The sequence below is a fragment of the Rana temporaria genome, chromosome 7, assembly GCF_905171775.1.
Source record: "Rana temporaria chromosome 7, aRanTem1.1, whole genome shotgun sequence".
Lineage (NCBI taxonomy): Eukaryota > Metazoa > Chordata > Amphibia > Anura > Ranidae > Rana > Rana temporaria.
This window is the reverse complement of record NC_053495.1, coordinates 98,032,970-98,053,853: the sequence shown is the minus strand read 5'-3', so window position 1 is coordinate 98,053,853 and position 20,884 is coordinate 98,032,970. Positions and strand designations below refer to the sequence as shown.

At 43.3% G+C, this 20,884-nt stretch overlaps 1 protein-coding gene across 2 annotated transcripts in view; it reads left to right on the top strand.

Moving 5' to 3' along the window:
- OLFML2B (olfactomedin like 2B) overlaps positions 1–20,884 on the top strand; it is a 302,868-nt gene that overhangs the window by 187,715 nt on the left and 94,269 nt on the right. For both annotated transcript variants that reach the window (XM_040359727.1, XM_040359728.1), the window contains exon 5: positions 4,376–4,586. In XM_040359727.1, coding sequence (XP_040215661.1) covers positions 4,376–4,586 — 211 coding nt within the window. The remainder of the gene's footprint in view (positions 1–4,375; positions 4,587–20,884) is intronic.

Below are 20,884 nucleotides of genomic sequence, written 5' to 3'. Positions count from 1 at the left end.
TTTAGAGATCTGCATTTACCTCCTTTATGCCTGCGTCTACAAGTCATTTTGATTTCTCAGTACCCCTCAAGATTTTCAGATGCATTGAGTTTAGAGACTACAAGTGTTAGTGATGATGACGAGTGATGAGCCAGAATAAAAGATCGCATCCCTGGCATCCTTTCAGACAACATGTTCTTCACTGCTGGCCACTGGGTAGTGTGCAGATTTTAAATGTGCTGTGCTGATCAGTTGCCTAATCTAGAAATGGTACAGCACGATCTCTCAATATGTAAAGTGCAACATGTGTAACCCAATCAATCAATAAATATAACCAAATAACTAATATTACATATCATATGGGGGCACCAATTGGTGATTCATGATGAACTCAATTCATCATATGTGTAAGGCAAACAAGTGGAAATGGCAAAAATTCTAAAAATAAATAATTAAAAATAATTAGAAATAATTATAATAAACCAATCAAATATGTATCATGCATACAGTTAAAATCTATGTATGAAGTGCTAAAAAGATAAGGTATATCTTATTCCAGAAAAAAATATATAAAGTGCATACAGTAAAAGTCCATAGAATATTCAGTGTATAGAATCTACAGTATTTCATTCAAAATATAGATGCATGTAAAGTGCAATCAAACCATATACTCCATACACTGTCATTTTCAGTGTATCAAAGACAGAAACAATCCAGTGGTTGTGTTTGTCCCATACACCATATAGTATCTTCAGTAAATCACCTCCGTGCTCCGAACCTCACTTGTCAGGGAGACATGCTAGCAGTTTGTATAGGAGTCAGCAAGCACTCTGCTAGTGCTATATAGCACAATCCCCAGTTCCACATCACAGGGATACGCAAATAAAAGTCAAGAAGGAAGATACAAGTGTAGACCAGTCAAGTTGTATTTTATTAAGATAAAGAAAGCCTTGGGAGGCGCACCGCGTGAGGTTGGCGGTGACGTGATCACGCTAGGTGGAGCTGGGAATGCTGTGTCTTTGTCTCCATGCTGTTTGATTCCTTCTGATATGTAAGTGCTTTTTATCTTAAAAAAATACAACTTGAAGGGCCTGGTATGGATTTTGGGCAGAACCCCAAGCCATTTTCTTTCTTTTTTTTTTTCACCGACAGGCTCCTTTGCTACCTTCTGCTATCAGCTGGGATTCCCCAGCTGACAGCAGGGATGAGTTACTGGTTGTTAGAACACCGGTGGCTCCTTAACAACCTACAAAAATGCATCAAAATGCATGTACATGCATTTTTGGTGCATTTTCATTGAAGTCTATGTAAACAAAACCCTGAAATTGCACAAAAATGGTACATGGACCATTTTCCAAAATTGCACCGTGCTGCCTTGATGTGAATGGGCACCACAATGGGATTTTCAATGTCATGCGATTCTGTGCGACTCAAATCACATCTGAAATTGCATTAATGAGAACCAGGCCTAAACAAATCTGCGCTTAGATATCTCCTTCCCTGCAGATTAGTCATCATTAACCACTTGCCGACTGCCCAACGTACATGTACAGCAGGTTGGCGGCTCTCCTGTGCAAAATCACATACCTGATTGGACACAGCAGGAGCCAATCAGCGGGTCCGGTGGACTCTATGTCCGATGGGACCCGCCGATCATTCCCGAAAGACACAGAACGACGGTCTGTCCATGTTAACAAGGCAGATAGCCATTCTGTTAGTGATCAGAGATCTTGTGTTTGTGCTAAGCAGGAACATGGATCTCTGTCTTCCCACAGTAACCCATCCCCCACACAGTAAGAAAGCACTACCTAGGGACATATTTAACCCTTTGAGTTTAACCCCTTCCCTACCAGTGTCATTCGTACAGTGACAGTGCATATTTTTTTAGCACTGATCTCTATATTAGTGTCACTGGTCCCCAAATAAGTGTCCAATTTGTGGACCGCGATATTGCAGTCCCACTTTAAGTCACTGATCACTGCCATTACTAGTAAAAAAATTTAAATAAAACTCCATAAAAATATCCCAGATTTGGTAGGCGCTATAACTTTTGTGGAAACCAATCAATATATGCTTATTGGGATTTTTTACCAAAAATATGTAGCAGAATACATATTGGCCTAAATGGATGAAGAAATTAGATTTTTTACATTTTTTTTATTGGTGCTACATTGGCTTTTCTCCAATCTGCTGGTACCATTCCATTCAGCAGACTGTTCATAAAAATTAGAAACAATGGTCTGGCAATTACTTGATCGAGTTCCTTAAGGACCCTTGTGTGCAAGCCATCAGGTCCCGGTGACTTATTAATGTTACGTTTTTCAAGTCTATTTATAATTCTATCCTCTGTTAGCCATGAGGGTGCTTTCTTTGATGTGTCATAAGGATACCCTGCAAGTTAAAAAATAAATAAAAAAACTGCATCCTTATTTAAGACATTGTTAACCCTAAGGCCGCGTACACACAATCGGTCAAAACCAATGAAGACGGACTAAAGGTCCGTTTTCATCGGTCCAAACCGATCGTGTGTGGGCCCCATCGGTCAGTTATCCTTCGGTCAAAAAAATGAGAACTTTCTTTAAAATTGAACCGATGGACACCTAACCGATAGGTCAAAACCGATCGTTAGTATGCAAAAGCATTGGTTAAAAACCCGCGCATGCTCAGAATCAAGTTGACGCATGCTTGGAAGCATTGAACTTCGTTTTTTTCAGCACGTCGTTGTGTTTTACGCCACCGCGTTTTGACACGATCGGTTCATTAACCGTTGGTGTGTAGGCACATCAGACCATCAGTCAGCTTCATCGGTTAACCGATGACAATGGTCCTTCGGACCGTTCTCATCGGATGTACTGATCGTGTGTACGCGGCCTTAGGCTACGCTGATGAGCCTTTATTAACTTCTTCCCTTACTTCTTCCCTTACTTCTCCCCTTAGCTATAACCTTGTTGCTTTTTTTCCATTTCTTTTTTACTTTTGTATACTTTTTTACTTTTATATTGATTAATTTATTTTTTATTTTTTAATGCAACATTTAAAAAATGCATAATACTATAAAAAAAGTATTTATTTGATATGTTAATAACTTTGCTTTGAATTGTAATATAAATCTAATTTCAGTGCCATTCATAAACATTACAAATTATAGAATAAAACATATGTACATTTCTTCTGACGTAACACTATTTGTTTTAAAACTAATACTTGTCAAACTAAAAAAAAAAACGTTTTGTTTTGTTACATATTTTGTCTAAAGATGACAAAAAACTAAGAGTCGGTTCACACTGGGGCGACTCGTCAGGCGACTCAGCCGCCTGACAAGTCGCGTCCCATTCTATTCAATAGAACCGTTCTAATAGGAGCGACGCAACTCGATCCGACTTAGAAAAAGGTTCTTGTATGACTTTGGGGGCGACTCGGGGCGACTTGCATTGACTTCCATACAGAAGTCATTTTGCAAGTCGCCTCTGAAGTCGTCTTCAGGACGCCTTGCCGAGTCGCCCCCGAAGTCGTGAACCGGCTCTAAGTAATTTTTTCAAGACAATATTACAAAGAAAAAGTATTGTTTGTAAAAACTATATATATATATATGGGGGTCTGTGTGCAGGGGGCTTGTTAGAATCTGAAAGCCCCCTCCCTATGTGAATGAGTAGGAGGTACATTGTACCCCTGCTCATTCACCAAAAAAGTGTCACATAGAAAAAAACACAAACACAGTTTTTGACAATTCCTTTATCAAAAATCAAAAAAGTAATGTCCCTCGTTGTAGAACCGTCAATCACGCCATCTGCCGCCCCCCATGAACCCCAAAAAAAAGAGCTCCACACTCGTCGAAGACTAACCGCCAACTGCCCACTCCTCCATTTGACAGTTCTTAAATAGGAAAGGGGCAGGGCCACCTGGTGATGTCACCGCCAGATGGAGGAGCAGGCCGTTGGCGGTCAGCCTTCGACGAGTGTGGATCTTTTTTTGTTAACGGGTTCGGCAGGTGGCGTAATTGACGATAGAGCTACATCCTATTGAGTGCCCCCACAGTCAGCAGATTCCTATGGGGGCACTGGGGCCAAGCCATAGCTCCCTGTGTCCATTCAGACACAGAGCCCTGACCTGGCCCTGCCCTCTCGCCTCTGATTGGCTGACTGACTTTGATTGACAGCCATAGGAGCCAATGGCATTGCTCCTGTGTCTCAGCCAATCAGGAGGAGTGTCCTGGGTGGCTTAGACATTTGTGGACATCGCTGAGATGGGGCTCAGGTAAGTAATTAGGGGGTGCTGGGGTGGCTGCTACACACAAAAGGTTTTTTATCTTAATGAAAATAATGCATTAAGATAAGAAGACTTGTGAATGTTCTGATTGATTTATTGAGTGATTCTTTGTATTTCTTATGTGCATTAGGAAAAGTATGAAGAAAGGTTTCTTAGAGATGAACAGGCAAAAGCTGAAGGTCCAAAGCCCCATTCACCACCACCTCAGCAAGTTCGAAGGTGGCCAATTTCTTCACGTCAAATTAACGTAAGATCAAAACCAGTCCAAAAGCCTGTTGTCCGAGGTGTAACATTTTACAAGGCCAAAGATACAGAAGATGACAGTGACATGGATGATTTGCGTAAGTGAAAATTTATGTAACTTTTGTGCTCAGTGCTCTTATTTTTGCCATATATTTTGTAATATTTGTCAACTGCATATGCCATATGTTCATTAAAGCATATTGTACAACAAAAAGAAGGTTCACAAATAAAATACATATTATTCTAGGAAGCACAGTGCAGGCAGGGGTAAGCATTATTATTTTCTGAAAAAATAATAAATATGTCTGAAATGTTTTCCTTAAAGCGGAGCTCCATCAAAAAGGTGAAGTTCCATTTGAAGGCCTCCTCCCTGACTCCTGTTTGTGAAACTGAGCTTTTGGGGAGGAGGGGGGAAGCAGGTACCTGATTTTGATAGGTAACCGATCCCACTTCCGGTCCGGTCGCCTTAGGCGATCAGAAGTTTTCCTCCCCCCCTCCCTCCTGAAGTCTTCTGGGACACATGACAGATCTCAGAAGACTTTGGGACCAGTCACAGAGCACAGCGCCACTCGCGCATGCGCATTGGGCACCCACCTGTGAAGCCGCAAGCTGTCACAGCCGGATGCCTAGTAAAGATGTGGGTGCCACCGAGGGAGGACACGTTGAAAACAGCTGAGGTGAGTGCACCACTGGACCATGGGACAGATGAGTGGCCATTTATTAAAAGTCAGAAGCTACACTTTTTGTAGCTGCTGACTTTAAATAAACACACAAATGACTGGATCTCCGCTTTAAGCAAATCTGTGCTTTGCCCAAACAGGACAAACCAAACAGTTTGCTTTAATGCCCTCTCTCAGACAGTGCATACTTTTATTTTATTTCTAAACCACCCTGCTTGGTGGCAGGCAGTAAAGAAAGGAGTTCTATGTTGTTCAGAGTCACTTTAGTTGGCACTTACACAAGGTTGAGTACTCTAATGTGACAGCACTTGGCCAATCACTAAGCATCTGGAAGTCCTGGTATTTTTGTGGATAATTTTTCCTTGACATCTATGATAATAGCCTTCTATTGTGGCTATCACCAGTGCTAACTTAATTTTGTCAAATGTTTTCACTTTCAATATTTTTTTTATATTAGAAAGAGTTTTCAATAGGGATGCACCAATACCAGTAATGGCACCAATTCCAAGCATTTGCGCGAGTATCGGTACTTGCGCAAATGCTCCCGATACTGAAACCGATACTTTGCGGTGTTATTTGCATCAATACAAAATGAATGGGCGCAAATCGCACTGCAAAGATTCACATGCAATCCGAAGAGGAATGCAGTTCCATTCCTGTCCAAATTTGCATGCGATTTACCCCACCGCTAGTGGGCAGTTTATTAAAAATGTTAGAACTCATAGTACATATCTGGCCAAATGCAAAATCTGCATAGGTGTCCTGGTCCCTCCAATGATAGCAAATCCTGGCTGCTGGAGGTACTCCCAGGGCTGGAGTAGATGTAGAGCCGGTCAGCCCCCAAGCTGACTTCACTTCCGCCCCATACCCGGAACTTCTCCTCCAGCCCTGTAAGCACCTACAGTGGCTGTGATTTGCTATCAGCAACAGAACCAGGACTAGGGTTGCCACCTGTCCAGGATTCACCCAGAAAGTACGGGTCTTGAATCATCTGCCTGGGTTTTGTACTGCCTGTAACCTGGGCACATGATTCAGCCCAGAACAGGGACAGACCATTCAGGTGGGGGGGACCATCAGCAAACCTGTCATTGTGAGACAGCAGCAGCGGCATTCGCTTGTAAAGAATACTCTTGGGTAGATTCAGGTAGGGGCGCCTAAAAATAGGTCGGCGTAGCCTAGCGTGTTTACACTACGCCGCCTTAAGTAAGAGAGGAAAGTACATGATTCAGAAAGCACTTACCTCCTTACTTAGGGCGGCGTAGTGTAAACACGGCGGGCGTAAGGGCGCCTAATTCAAATGGGTTGGGGGGGGCGTGTTGAATGCTAATGAGGCTTGACCTCACGTTTTTTGACGTTTTCCCTTACTGCGCATGCGCCGGGCGCCTACATTTCCCAGGGCGCATTGCAGCTAAGTACGCCATACGGGCCTAATGATTTAGACGCGGACGTAAACTCCAGATTCGCGGACGACTTACGCAAACGACGTAAAAAATTCGAACCTCGCGGCGGGAACGGTGGCCATACTTTAACATTGTTATTCCACCTCATAGGAAACGACGTTAATCGACTGTGGCGGGCTCGCGTACGTTCGGGAATCGGCGTAAAAGCTCATTTACATAATCTACGCCGGCCGCAATGGAAGCGCCACCTAGCGGCCATCCAAAAAATTGCAAGCCAAGATAGAACGGCGCAAGCCGTCCTATCTTAGCTTTGTTTAAGCGTATCTCTGTTTGAGCATACGCTTAAACAAACGCCGGCATAGATTCAGAGTTAGGCCGGCTTATCTACTGATAAGCCGGCCTAACTCTTTGTGAATCTACCTATCTGTGCCTGCAGTGTGTGTTTGCAATCCTAAGCTCCTTTCTGTCCCCCCCCCCCCCCCTAGTCTTGTGCAGGGTCCCTGTTATCTGACTCAACCCCCCCCCCCCCCCTCTCCAATCACCAGTGTGGTGTGCTGAGAGAACTGGGAGGCGGAGCTCACTGTAGCTCCTGTCAGGCTGGCCAGCGGAAGGAAGGAGGTGAGCTGATTTTTTTCTGGGAGAAGTCTCCTATTGTGGACAGTTGCAAAGTTTCAGGAGGATATGTTCTTTAGGAGATGCAGTGAATAAAGGGTTAAGTTGACAGGAGACCTGGTGGAGATAGTGAGGGTGGGGGAGTCTGCAGCCCTTCACATTTGACAGATAACTTCTAAGCCTGAACAGCCTGTCTATGCAAACATCCTCCAAGTGTTCAGACTAGATAATGTGAAGTCATTTATAACCATGTATGTAACCTGTTGTATATATATGTGGTGAGTTCACACTTCTGATTGTACAGACTCAGAGCCTTGATAACACAGGGTTATATGAATAGTCATACATTACCTTCACATTATCTAGATAAACATACAGAGTGCTAGGAGCTGGATTACATAGATCTGTACTTACATCTTATAACAGATGGTTTCCATCAAGTAGTACTGTTGTATGATTTATTGATGTATATGTGTTTAGTGGATGAGCACAAGAGCTTTTTTTATTATAGACGTCGCTATCTGATCACTTCTCAGCCCCCAACTCCCCCCTGATTGCATCACCCCCAGACCACTTCATACAGACACCTCTCTAAACTGTTTCCTACCCCCCCCCAGCTGAGGGACATCATTCCATGGTCACTTTCCGTCCCTTCTCTTCCCAACATCACTCCCTGGTCACCCCATAGACACTGCAAGAAATCACTCCCCATTCTGCCACCGTCATACCCTCCACACTCCTCTCTTATGCATACTGCCCCCATCATCCCCTCCACACTCCTTCCCTTTACATACTGCCCCATTATACCTTCTGCACTCCTCTCCTATACATAATGCCTCCATCTTACCCTCCACACTCCCCTCCTATACATACTGCCTCCATCTTACCCTCCACATTCCTCTCCTATACATACTGGGGCAGATTCACATAGAAATACATCGGCGCAGCGTATCAGAGATCCGCTACGCCGCTGTAACTTACTTTTGGCTGGTTCGAATCCTGGAAGAATTTGCGCCGTAAGTTACGGCGGCGTAGTGTATCTCTGGCGGCGGAATTCAAATCGGCGATTAGGGGGCGTGTTTCATTTAAATGAAGCGCGTCCCCGCGCCGAATGAACTGCGCATGCTCCGTTTCTAAATTTCCCGTCATGCATTGCGCGAAATGACGTCGCAAGGACGTAATTTTTTAAACTTAGACGTGACTTACGTCCATCCCGATTCACGGACGAGTTACGCAAAAAAGATAAAAAATTAAAATTTCAATGCGGAAACGAAGAACATACTTAACATGGCAAATCTAACTATACGCCGCAAAAAAAGCAGCTTTAACTATACGCCGGAAAAAGCCGACTAGAGACGACGTAAGAGAATGCGACGGCCGCGCGTATGTTCGTGGATCATCGGAAATAGCTAATTTGCATACCCGACGCGGAAAACAACGTGAACGCCACCCAGCAGACGCCAAAGTATTCCATCTTAGATCCGAAAGGCGTACGAGGACGTATACCTTTCGGATCTAACCCAGATGCCAAATCAGTAGATACGCCGGCGTACTCTGTCTGTGAATCTGCCCCACTGCCTCCATCTTACCCTTGACACTCCTCTACTATACATACTGCCTCCATCTTACCCTCCACACTCCTCTCCTATACATACTGCCTCCATCTTACCCTCCACACTCCTCTCCTATACATACTGCCTCCATCTTACCCTCCACATTCCTCTTCTATACATGCTGCTCCATCATACCCACCACACTCCTCACTAGGGATGAGCTTTATTTTCGAGTCGAACATGAGTTCGACTTGAACATTGGCTGTTCGCCCTTTCCGCGAACAGTGAACAATTTGGGGTGTTTGCTGCAAATTTTCGAAAAGCACCCTTTAAAAATGGGATAAATCAAAAGTGCTAATTTTAAAGGTTAATATGCAAGTTACTGTCATAAAAAGTGTTTGAGGACCTGGTTCCTGCCCCAGGGGACATGTATCAATGCAAAAAAATGTTTTAAAATATTTTTTTTTTTCGGGAGCAGTGATTTTAATAATGTTTAGACCTGTCCCTGCACACAATGTCATTTCTAAAGGAAAAAAAGTAATTTAAAACTACTCGTGGCTATTCATGAATTGTCGGGTCCAAAGTCATTGAAAAAAACAGCAGGGGTTCCACCACCAGTCCTTTACCAGGCCCTTTGGGTCTGGTATGAATATTAAGGGGAACACCGAACCAAAAATTAAAGTGTGGGGGTCCCCCCAAATTCCATATCAGGCACTTTAGGTCTGGTATGGATATTAAGAGTAACCCTGCAACATTTTTTTTTTAAATGGCGTGGGGTTCCCCGCAAAAATCCATACCCGACCCTTCGGGTACCATTTACCATCAAAAGAAAGCTGTAAAATTGTGTTCAGGCATTAACATTTGTTTTCCCCTCAGTCGCTAAGGGGTTAAAATGAGATTTGGTGAAACAGAGAGGTTTGAGGTGAACAAGCGCAAGCCAAGGGTTTTTAGGGAGAGGACATTTAAAAAGGGTGTTTAGGAACTTTATTAAAAACATGGAGCAGGTCCACCAGATATGATGCACATCTCTGGCAGCATTACAGCCTCTAAAACATGAATTGAAACAAGCAGGATGGAGATGTGCCAGTCTGCCTGGTACCATACACGTTAAATGCCATTTTAATAACTGTAGACCAAACTCGCTGCCAGTCCTCCTGAAGTTTTGCCATTTTTAAGGTCGTTCTCTCACTAGGAAATTGATTGATTTAGTTAAAAGACTGAGTTGTGAGTATATTATGGTGATCAGTTTGGGATAGAGAGTAGTAAATTAAGTAGGGTTGTCCTGATACCACTTTTTTAAGTACAAGTACCGATACTTTTTTTCAAGTACTCGTCGATACCGATTATTACCGATACTTTTATTAACTCTCATGTGACAGTGGCACATCTGTAAGTAGTTTTTATTTTTTACAATTTTTTTTTTTTACAATGCTTTCATTTTTTAAGGGGGATGGGGGGTGTATTATTATTATTATTATTTCTTTTTTTTACAATAATGTTTATTATTATTATTATTATTTTTTTATCAGCACTGTTGGGGGGCTGTGGTGAGATATCAGGGGTCTTAACAGACCTCTGACATCTCCCCTTTGAGACAGGGAAAGAGACTAGGGACACATATTCCCCAGTCCCTTTCTCAGCAGCCTCCGCTGCACTGAAAATGAATGGAGAGAAGACAGCGGCTCCTCTTCATTCATTAACTGAGACATCATAATCACAGGAGGTTACAATGTTTCAGTTATGTGAATGAACAGAGTCAGTGATCACTGACTCTGTCCATTCAGAAAACTAAGGAGCTCCTACCTCCGCTCTCCATCCTGACAGATTGAAGGGGGTGGCAGCACGGAGGGGGAGAAGAGAGAGGGACAGATGCATGGAGGGGGAGAAGAGAGGGGGACAGATGCACGGAGGGGGAGAACAGAGGGGGACAGATGCACGAAGGGGGAGAAGAGAGGGGGACAGATGCATGGAGGGGGACAGATGCACGAAGGGGAAGAAGAGAGGGGGACAGATGCACGGAGGGGGACACGAAGAAGAGAGGGGGACACGGAGCAGCATGGAGAAGAACACAGGAGAACGGAGGGTGACAGCAGCATAGAGAAAGACACAGGAGAACGGAGGGTGACAGCAGCATGGAGGGGGACACAGAGGGGGACAGCACAGAACAGAGGGGGACTGGAGGAGGATACGGGGACAGTCAGCGGTGAGCGTGTGTGGGAGAGAAGCACCTTTCACTGCTGAAAGCCGCGGGGGGGGGGGGGGAGAGAAAGGACCGGCTGTCAGACTTTGAAATCTATTCAGGGTGATCGGTGCTTGTAACTCTCCCACCGCACTGATCACCCTGACTGCCCAGGTATTGGGTGAAGCATCGGAGCATTTGCCCGAGTACAAGTACTCGGGCAAATGCTTGGTATTGGTACCGAAACCGATACTAGTATTGGTATCGGGACAACCCTAATATTAAGTTTAGTATTTTTGTTAGACATCAAGAGGGTGAGCCAGTATTTGATTAACATGTATCAGTAAATTTGAAGCTTGTAATTTGTCCCTGACTTTGGCCCAACTGTATATGTTCATTTCATAAAAAAAGGAGTATATATTGATATATTTGTTTGAGCATTTGTGTGAAATATTTTGATCCTGATGTAGGTTTACTTTAAAGTTTGTACAGTGGGTATAGAAAATAATCACCCCCCCCCCCCTTTAAAATAATCACATTTGTAGTCTGAAATGAAGACACTGGGCCAGATCCACAGAGAGAGTACGCCGGCGTATCTACTGATACGCCGGCGTACTTTAAAATTTCCCGCGTCGTATCTTTAGTTTGAATCCTCAAACCAAGATACGACGGCATCTGGGTTCGATCCGACAGGCGTACGGCTTCGTACGCCTTCAGATCGTAGATGCAATACTTCGGCGTCCGCTGGGTGGAGTTTGCGTCGTTTTCCGCTTCAGGTATGCAAATTAGCTATTTCCGACGATCCACGAACGTACGCGCGTTGCATTTTCTTACGTCGTCTCTAGTCGGCTTTTTCCGGCGTATAGTTAAAGCTGGTAGTTTGCGGCGTATAGTTAGACTTGCCATGTTAAGTATGGCTGTCGTTCCCGCGTCGAAATTTGAATTTTTTTTTTGCGTAAGTCGTCCGTGAATAGGGATGGACGTAATTCACGTCTAAGTTAAAAAAATGACGTCGTTGCGACGTCATTTAGCGCAATGCACGGTGGGAAATTTAGGGACGGCGCATGCGCAGTTCATTCGGCGCGGGGACGCGCTTCATTTAAATGAAACACGCCCCCTACTCGCTGATTTGAATTACGCGCCGAGAGATACACTACGCCACCGTAACTTACGGCGCAAATTCTTTGTGGATTCAAAGAATTAAAAAGTAAGTTACAGCGGCGTAGCGTATCTCACATACGCTGCGCCTATCTAATTGTATGTGGATCTGGCCCACTGTTTTTTTTTTATCTAGCTGTATTTTACAACTTATAACATCCAAGTCAAAGATAGGTATTCAGTTTCTTGTGAAAAAAAAGATAGGTATTCAGCAGCTGCAGGAGCCAAATACAGGGCATTGGCTCCACTATATGCCACTGCTCCTCTCATCCAGGTGTAGACAAATGTGATAGGGGGGCCGCATGGGCCCTCTAAAGCATGGGGTCAGGTCACAATTGCGACCTCTGCTACCCCTAAAGTTACACCTCTGCTTGGAACTGCTTTATTAGGAGGCTGGTGCTTTTGCATCTGTCTTTTATACAGCTGATGAGGGGGAGTTCTTTTGACAATATACATTTATTTGGAATCTTATCTTTTGGTCTGGTTCTCCTTTCATATATGCACATGCATATAACCTGCTGAAGTACCCACTGGAGGGTAGCCTTTTCTGTTGTGAACAGCCCTACTTGAGCCAGTGGGCTCTTCACATTTTTTTCGCCCTTTTACTACCTTGCTTAAACTCATATCAAAGTCCCAGCACCTCTTGGATGCCCTTTTTTTTATCAATGTTACCAAAACCAGGCAAAGTGCACATGGACCCCAACAACTTCCACCCTATATCTCTTCTCATCATAGATATCACAATTCTTACCACCTTGATTCACAAGTACTAGGTGGGCTTTAGGTCAAAGAGACAAGCCCCTGACAATTTCCCGTAAGGTGATCATCCTTATACACCTCCTACACCATAACAAACTCCAGGGCATGCTACTATCTCACAACATGCACAAAGCTTTTTTTTTTTTTTTTAGAATTTTTTTTTTTTTAAGTGTATTTTGTGGGGAGTAGGCAGGCAATCTGCCACCTTTCTCCATGCCCCGGGTGGCAATGGCGGGTGTGTGAGGGGGTCCTCCCACACAGCCCGCCCTACCTGCTCCGCTTTGAAGCCCAACGGGGCAGAGGGACTCCCTATAAGGGAGTGAGAGGATTTGCCCGCTCAACCAGCCCTGTTAGTCCTTCGCCTCTCTTTTTAGAGACCGCGTGGTCGAAGTGCGTGCATGTTAACCCAATTTCGAGTGCGTGTAAGTGTGGTGTTTTTTGTGGGAGGGGGGTGGGCATACTAAGCGCAGGCTTACCTCGCATAGCACACCCACCAGGAGCCAGGCTGAGACCACCAAACTCAATTCACATATAGCCAAGACCGGGATCCGAACCCCTAGCTGCAGAGGTGAATGGCTTGTCAGCGCAGTGCCAATCGCGTTGAGCCACCGCAGCTCTTACTGCACAAAGCTTTTGATGTTATCTCCTGGGACTACCTACATTTTATACTGCAAAGTTGGGGCTTTGGGAATTTTCTAGCCTTGCTGGAATTATTCTTTCCTAACCCCAAAGCCATGGTCAAATATTTAAATTACCACTCCACTACACTCTCTATTGAAAGGGGAACCCACCAGGGATGTACTTCTCCCCAATTCTGTTTGTCCTTGCCTTAATACCCCTAGAGGGCCTTATCAGATCGGACTCGGGCATACATGGCCTACAATCAGGCCACTAAACCTATAAAGTCAGCCTCTTTGCTGACAACTTATTTTTGGCTCTGACCTAACAATTATCCATTTTAAACAAATTTGCTCACGTTTTTAACCTTCACATCAACAAAGAAAAATCTGTGGCTCTTAACATTTCCCTTTTTCAAACTTCCTCTCCAAAAGACATACAGATGCCATAATAGCCAGTGCCATCAACTCCTTATTTAAACTGTACTGTTGTCTTTTTGTCAAATCCTCTTATACCATGTGTATGCAAATGATGTTTATAGACACCGGCGGGGGGGCTTGGCACCCCCCCCCACTCCCTTATCACAGAATTTGTTTTTACAGCAGTGGGAACCAATGGCTCTCACTGCTATCAATCTGTCCAGTGAGGAGAAAGAGAGAGCATTGAGAGCAGCTGCTCTTGTGTACATTTCTGGATCGAGGGCGGGCTCATTTAAGTATAAGGGGGTGAGAGGGGATCTCAGAAGGTTTTTTCCCTAATGCATAAAATGCATTATGATTAAAAAAACGTATATGGCTTTAGAATCACTTAAAATTTTCCATACTCTTAATTTGTGGACATCTATCCGATTTTACTGCTTGTTGTTTTTCCTATGATAAAATCAATAAACATATTGAAAAGAAAACTAGTTGCAGTTGTGCAAAACACTTACAATAAGTCATTTCAGCTAAAATGGGCAATACTAACTTTTGAAGCCATGGGTGTACTTACATTTTCCACAGCACACCATTACATCTATTGATATTTTTGTTAAATAAATTGTTGAAAAAGGCAATTGTTTGGGGCTTTATTCAAGTAGATCACCTTTGTCTGTATTTTGATGTTGAAAAAGCCAACAATTTCCGTGAGGCATACTTACTTTTTCACATACTGTACCTTTATTTACAGGGATTAGGTTCAGATATTGAATAACAATACCTCTTTAAAATTGGAAAGGGGATTTTGCGCAAAACTACACGCTATCAAAAGATAGATAACGGTGATAAGTAATAAACTGTGCAAAAAATAAATACACATATAGGTACATAGGCCCAGATTCACAAAAGAGATACGACGGCGTATCTCCTGATACGCTGTCGTATCTCTGTTTTAGGGTCTTCCTAACTATGCGACTGATTCATAGAATCAGTTACGCATAGTTAACCCTAAGATCCGACAGGTGTAATTGAATTACACTGTCGGATCTTAGGATGCAATACCTCGGCCGCCGCTGGGGGGAGTTTGCGTAGTAAACCAGCGTCAGGTATGCAAATTAGTAGTTACGGCGATCCTCGACAGTTTTTCGTGTTCGCTACGTCGCTGCTAGTCTAGTTTCCCGTCGCAAAGTTAGTCGTTGTTTTAGCTGCCCTAACTTTACACAGCCCACGTATGTGCTGTATAAAGTATGGCCGTCGTTCCCGCGTTAAAATTTTTTTGTTCTTGCGTAAGACGTCCGGGAATACGAAAGTACGCTACGCACGTCGCCGTTCGAAAAAATTACGTCACTTCGCGCAAAGCACGGCAGGAATTTCAAAACGGAGCATGCGCCTAATTTAAATGGCATATATATATATTCGCCAGCACACCAGGGATCATAACGTCCAAAAATTTAATACATATCTATTATTTCAAAAAGAGCAACGTTTCGAGGCCACGCAGGACCTCTTCGTCAGGCAAAAAGTGTGTGTATATATATATACACACACACACATACATTTTTATATATATATATATATATATATATATATATATATATATATATATATATATTATTAAAGGGCCCAGGGCCCCAGATGGCAACCCCCTTTTTAAAAAAAAAATATATTTTTTTATATATATTTTTTATTTTTATTAAAGGGCCCAGAGGTCCCCAGGGCCCCGGATGGCTACCCCCCTTTTTTTATATATTTTTTTCTTTATTTCTTCGTTTTTGTGTAAAGGCCCCCCCCGCTTCTCAATCCGTAGCAGCCCCCCCCCCTTCTCAATTTATGGCGGCAGCACCCCCCCCCCCGGTTCTCTGCTCCAGGGGGGGCCATGCCTGAAGCTGTGTAAGGGGCCCCATAATTCCTGATGGCAGCCCTGCTGGCGGACATCGCTGCCGCCAGGCACACGCATCGGCCTCCCAGCGATGCGCCGGGCACAGAGTTTCCCCGCTGCGCGCCCCCAGCGACGCGCATGGGGAATGTAAACAACAGGACGTCCAGGGACGTCCACCCGGCACTTGAGAGCCGCGTTGTGGACGTCTTTCGTCTACAGCGCGGGTCTCAAGTGGTTAAAGGAACCTATTTAGAAAATAAAAAACAAACCTTTACAACTCCTTTAAATCATGCCCTGTATGTTTGGCACAGCGTTTCTCTCTTCGGTATGCCGAAGGGTTCGCCAGATCTTTTATAATCTTAGCAACAGCTGTAATTTATTTGCTCAATGTCCTTTCAGGTTCTTAGAGAAGCTAATGGAAAAACATGTTTTTAAATCAGCAACTTCCTAGTGTTAGAAAGAATTATGGTCTGCTACTGGTGAAGTCACCGAATACAGACTGGCAAGTTATCTTAATACCGGCAAAAATATTATCAAGGATGTCTGATGAACATGAGTTGAACATTGTACTGTGCAGCTTGTATATTACCTTAACTCATTTATCTGACATCATTATATTTACTCCAAAGTGTGACTGCTTACATGCTGACATCAACAGAAGTGTGAGTGCTGTAAAAAATTATAGCCTGTCCCCACTGAAGTCACTTCATACTAGGCTGCCAACTAAACCTTCCCAATTAAGACATTGTATAAAGATGATTAATTAATTCTGAGCACACTATAACCCGTACACTGGTCATAGTTTTTTTTAATACATTCAAATACTTTAATTGGGATTTATGCTTTAGGCATCTGTAAATAGAGGTACCTAAATTCAAGATTGTCACTAATCGTGTATGCAGTAGCCAGAGATGTTGCTCCAGGTAGAATGCGGCTTACACACGGTCGTTTTTCGGCATGAAAAAAAAATTACATTTTTTCAGCATGTCCAAAAAACAAAGTTTTTCCAACTTCATCATTAAAAATGTTGCCCACACACCATCGTTTTTAAAAAAATGATGAACAAAGCGCGGTGACGTACAAAACGTACGACGGCACTCTAAAGGGAAAGTTCTATTCACCTTTGGGCTGCTTTTAGCTGATTCCTTGTTAGTAAAAGACGATTGACGCTTTTTTGTCTGTTACAGCGTGATGAATGTGCTTACTCCATTATGAATGGTAGTTTTACCTGAACGAGCGCTCCCGTCTTTTAACTCGCTTCTGGGCATGCGCGGGTTTAAAACGTCATTTTAGTCCACACGCGATAATTTTTACAACCCGAAAAACGAAATTTTAAAAAACGACATAAAAAAATGCAGCATGTTCGATTTTTTTTTTTTTTCTTTTTTCAGAAGCCGAAAAACGATGTGAAGCCCACACACAATGATTTTAAATTACGTTTTAAAAAACTTCATTTTTTTTCATGCTGAAAAACGACCCTGTGTACGCGGCAGAAGAATTTGCATACTGTATCTGCCAAACAGTATTTGTCAACAAGTCTAAAATATATTTTAGGTAGATTTCTTAATTCAGCATCTCTTAACAACGTATGCCAGGATGTGGTGCCCAACATGCAGCCTGCTGGCCCTGTACTTGCAGCCTGACACCTCTTCTGAGCACCATAGCAGCAGAAGAGTGCAGGGTTCTGGAAAACTCTCTGCATCTCAGCACTGATAGATTCTGTTGGGAAACAGAGTGATCTTCACCCAAATCATGGCCTTGGGGAGATAGAGAGCATTGTGGGAGCGTGTAGTCAGCTAATTGGTCACCAATGATAGGGGGTTAAATTTCACTGTCACTGACCACCATGGATGAGGGGGTTAGAAAACACTGGCCCAGATTCAAGAAGCAATTGCGCCTGTGTAACCATAGGTTACACATCGCAATTGCTTACTTGCTCCAGCGTTACGAATGCTCCTGATTCAGGAACATCGTAACGCCGACTGCAGCCTAAAATCTGCGTGGCATAAGGCTCTTATGCCACGCATATTTTAGGCTGCATTCTTGCGATGACCGCTAGGGGACGCTCCCATTGTGCTCAGTGTATAGTATGCAAATTGCATACTAACACCGATTCACAATGTTGCGCGAGCCCTGCGTACGCAAGTTACGTCGTTTCCGTACGGCGTGTTTAGCGTAAGGCTGCCCCTTCTAATAGTAGGGGCAGCCAATGCTAAAGTATACCCGTCGTTCCCGCGTCGCGAAATTTGAATTTCACGTCGTTTGCGTAAGTGATTCGTGAATGGCGCTGGACGCCATTCACGTTCACTTGGAAGCAAATGACGTCCTTGCGACGTCATTTGCCGCAATGCACGTCGGGAAAGTTTCCCGACGGAGCATGCGCTCTATGCTCGGCGCGGGAGCGCGCCTAATTTAAATGATTCCCGCCCCCTACGTGATCATTTAAATTGCGTGCTCTAGCGCCGGGCAATTTTGCCGGCGGTAGCCCGCGCAATTCACGGAGCTTCTGCTCCGTGAATCAAGGGCAGCAGAGCAAATTTGCGGGGGCGCAGGGCAAAATCGTTGCCCTGCGCCTCCGTAAATAATGCGCAGATCTCTTTGAATCCGGGCCACTGACTATACCCCAATGAAGGGAGGAGATGTGGAAATGTTGTATAGTACTGTCACTGACACAGATGTTTTTTTATTGCGTCTACTAACACCAATGCTGGAGGTTAATACTGTGGTCACTGACACGAGTGCTGGATGTTATCATCGTGGTCGCTGGTACCAACGCAGGGGGTTATTATTGTGGTCACTAACACCATAGCTGGGGGTTATTTCGTCCACCCACAGCGGTGCGTACTGGTTCACTGGTTCCAGTGCTGGGGGCTATTATTGCGGTCACTGAGACCAATGCAGGGGGGTTATTATCGTGGTTACTGACACCAATGCTGCAAGTTATTACTTCAGGCATTGATATCAGTGCTGAGGGTTATAATTGTAAAATCATCCAATATATCGCACTACACTAGTCACGAGCAGGTACTGTAAATTCTTGCTGGCTCTGTATGTACAGTATCTTACAAAAGTGAGTACACCCCTCACAAATTTGTAAATATTTTATTATATATTATTATATTTTCATATGACAACACTGAAGAAATTACACTTTGCTACAATGTAAAGTAGTGAGTGTACAGCTTGTATAACAAAGTCAATTTGCTGTCCCCTCAAAATAACTCAACACACAGCCATTAATGTCTTAACCGCTGGCAACAAAAGTGAGTATACCCCTAAGTGAAAATGTCCAAATTGGACCCAAAGTGTTAATATTTTGTGTGGCCACCATTAGTTTCCAGCACTGACAACCCTCTTTTGGCCATGGAGTTCACCAGAGCTTCACAGGTTGCCACTGGAGTCCTCTTCCACTTCTCCATGATGACATCACAGAGCTGGTGGATATTAGAGACCTTGCGCTCCTCCACCTTCCGTTTAAGGATGCCCCACAGACAGGGCCGCCATCAGGGGGGTACAGGCAGTACACCTGTAAGGGGCCCGGAGGTCCCCAGGGGCCCCGATGGCAACCCCCTCAAAAAAATTATTATTATTTTTTTTTTGTTTTTTTTAGGGGTCCGGAGGTTCCCAGGGGTCTGGAGGCCCACAGGGCCCCAGATGGCAACCCCCCCTTTTTTTATTTTTTTTTTATATAAAAAAAAAAAATTAATATATTTTTATTTTATTTTTTATTAAAGGGCCAATTTTTTTATTTTTTTTTAGGGGTCCGAAGGTCCCCAGGGGCCCGGAGATCCCCAGGGCCCCGGATGACAACCCTCCTTCTTTTTTTTTTATAAAAAAATCTTTTTTTATATATTTCTTTATTTCTTTTATTTATTTATATATATATATATATATATATATATATATATATATATATATATATATATATATATATATATATATTTATTTATTATTATTATTATTATTATTATTATTATTATTATTATTAAAGGGCTCAGAGGTCCCCAGGGCCCCATGTGGCAAACCCCCTTTTTTTTATAAATGTTTATTTTTTTATTTTTGTTTATATATTTATTTTTTATTTGTTTTCTATTAAAGGGCCCATAGGTCCCCAGGGCCCTGTATGGCAACCCCCCCCTTTTTTTTTATAAATGTTTATTTTATTAATATATTTATAAATATTTTTTTTATATATTTTTTTATTTCTTATATATATATATATATATATATATATATATATATATATATATATATATATATATATATATATATATATATATTGTTATTATTATTATTATTATTATTAAAGGGCTCAGAGGTCCCCAGGGCCCTGGATGGCAACCCCCTTTTTTTTTTTGTATAAATGTTTTTTTTTTATATATATATTTATATATTTTTTCCTTTTTATTAAAGGGCCCAGAGGTCCCCCTTTTATTATATATATTTTTCTTTATTTCTTCTTTTTTTTGTAAAGGGCCCCCCGCTTCTCAATTAGCGGCAGCCCCCCCGCTTCTCAATCTCAGGCGGCAGCACCAATGCCCCCCCCGGTTCTCTGATCCAGGAGGGCCCATGCCTGAAGCTATGTAAGGGGCCCCATAATTCCTGATGGCGGCCCTGCCCACATATACTCAATAGGGTTTAGGTCTGGAGACTTGCTCGGCCAGTCCATCACCTTTACCCTCAGCTTATTTAGCAAGGCAGTGGTTGTGTTGGAGGTGTGTCTGGGGTCGTTATCATGTTGGAATACTGCCCTGCGGCCCAGTCTCCGAAGTGAGGGGATCATGCTCTACTTCAGTATGTCACAGTAGATGTTGGCATTCATGGTTCCCTCAATGAACTGTAGCTCCGCAGTGCCGGCAGCACTCATGTTTCCCCAGACCATGACACTCCCACCACAATGCTTAACTGCAGGCAAGACACACTTGTATTTTTACTCCTCACCTGGTTGCCACCACACACGCTTGACACCATCTAAATCAAATATGTTTATCTTAAACTCATCAGACCACAGGACATGGTTCGAGTCATCCTTGTCCTTAGTCTGCTTGTCTTCAGCAAATTGTTTGCAGGCTTTCTTGCGTATCATCCTTTTGGAAAGACAGCCATGCAGACAAATTTGATACAGTGTGTGGCGTATGGTCT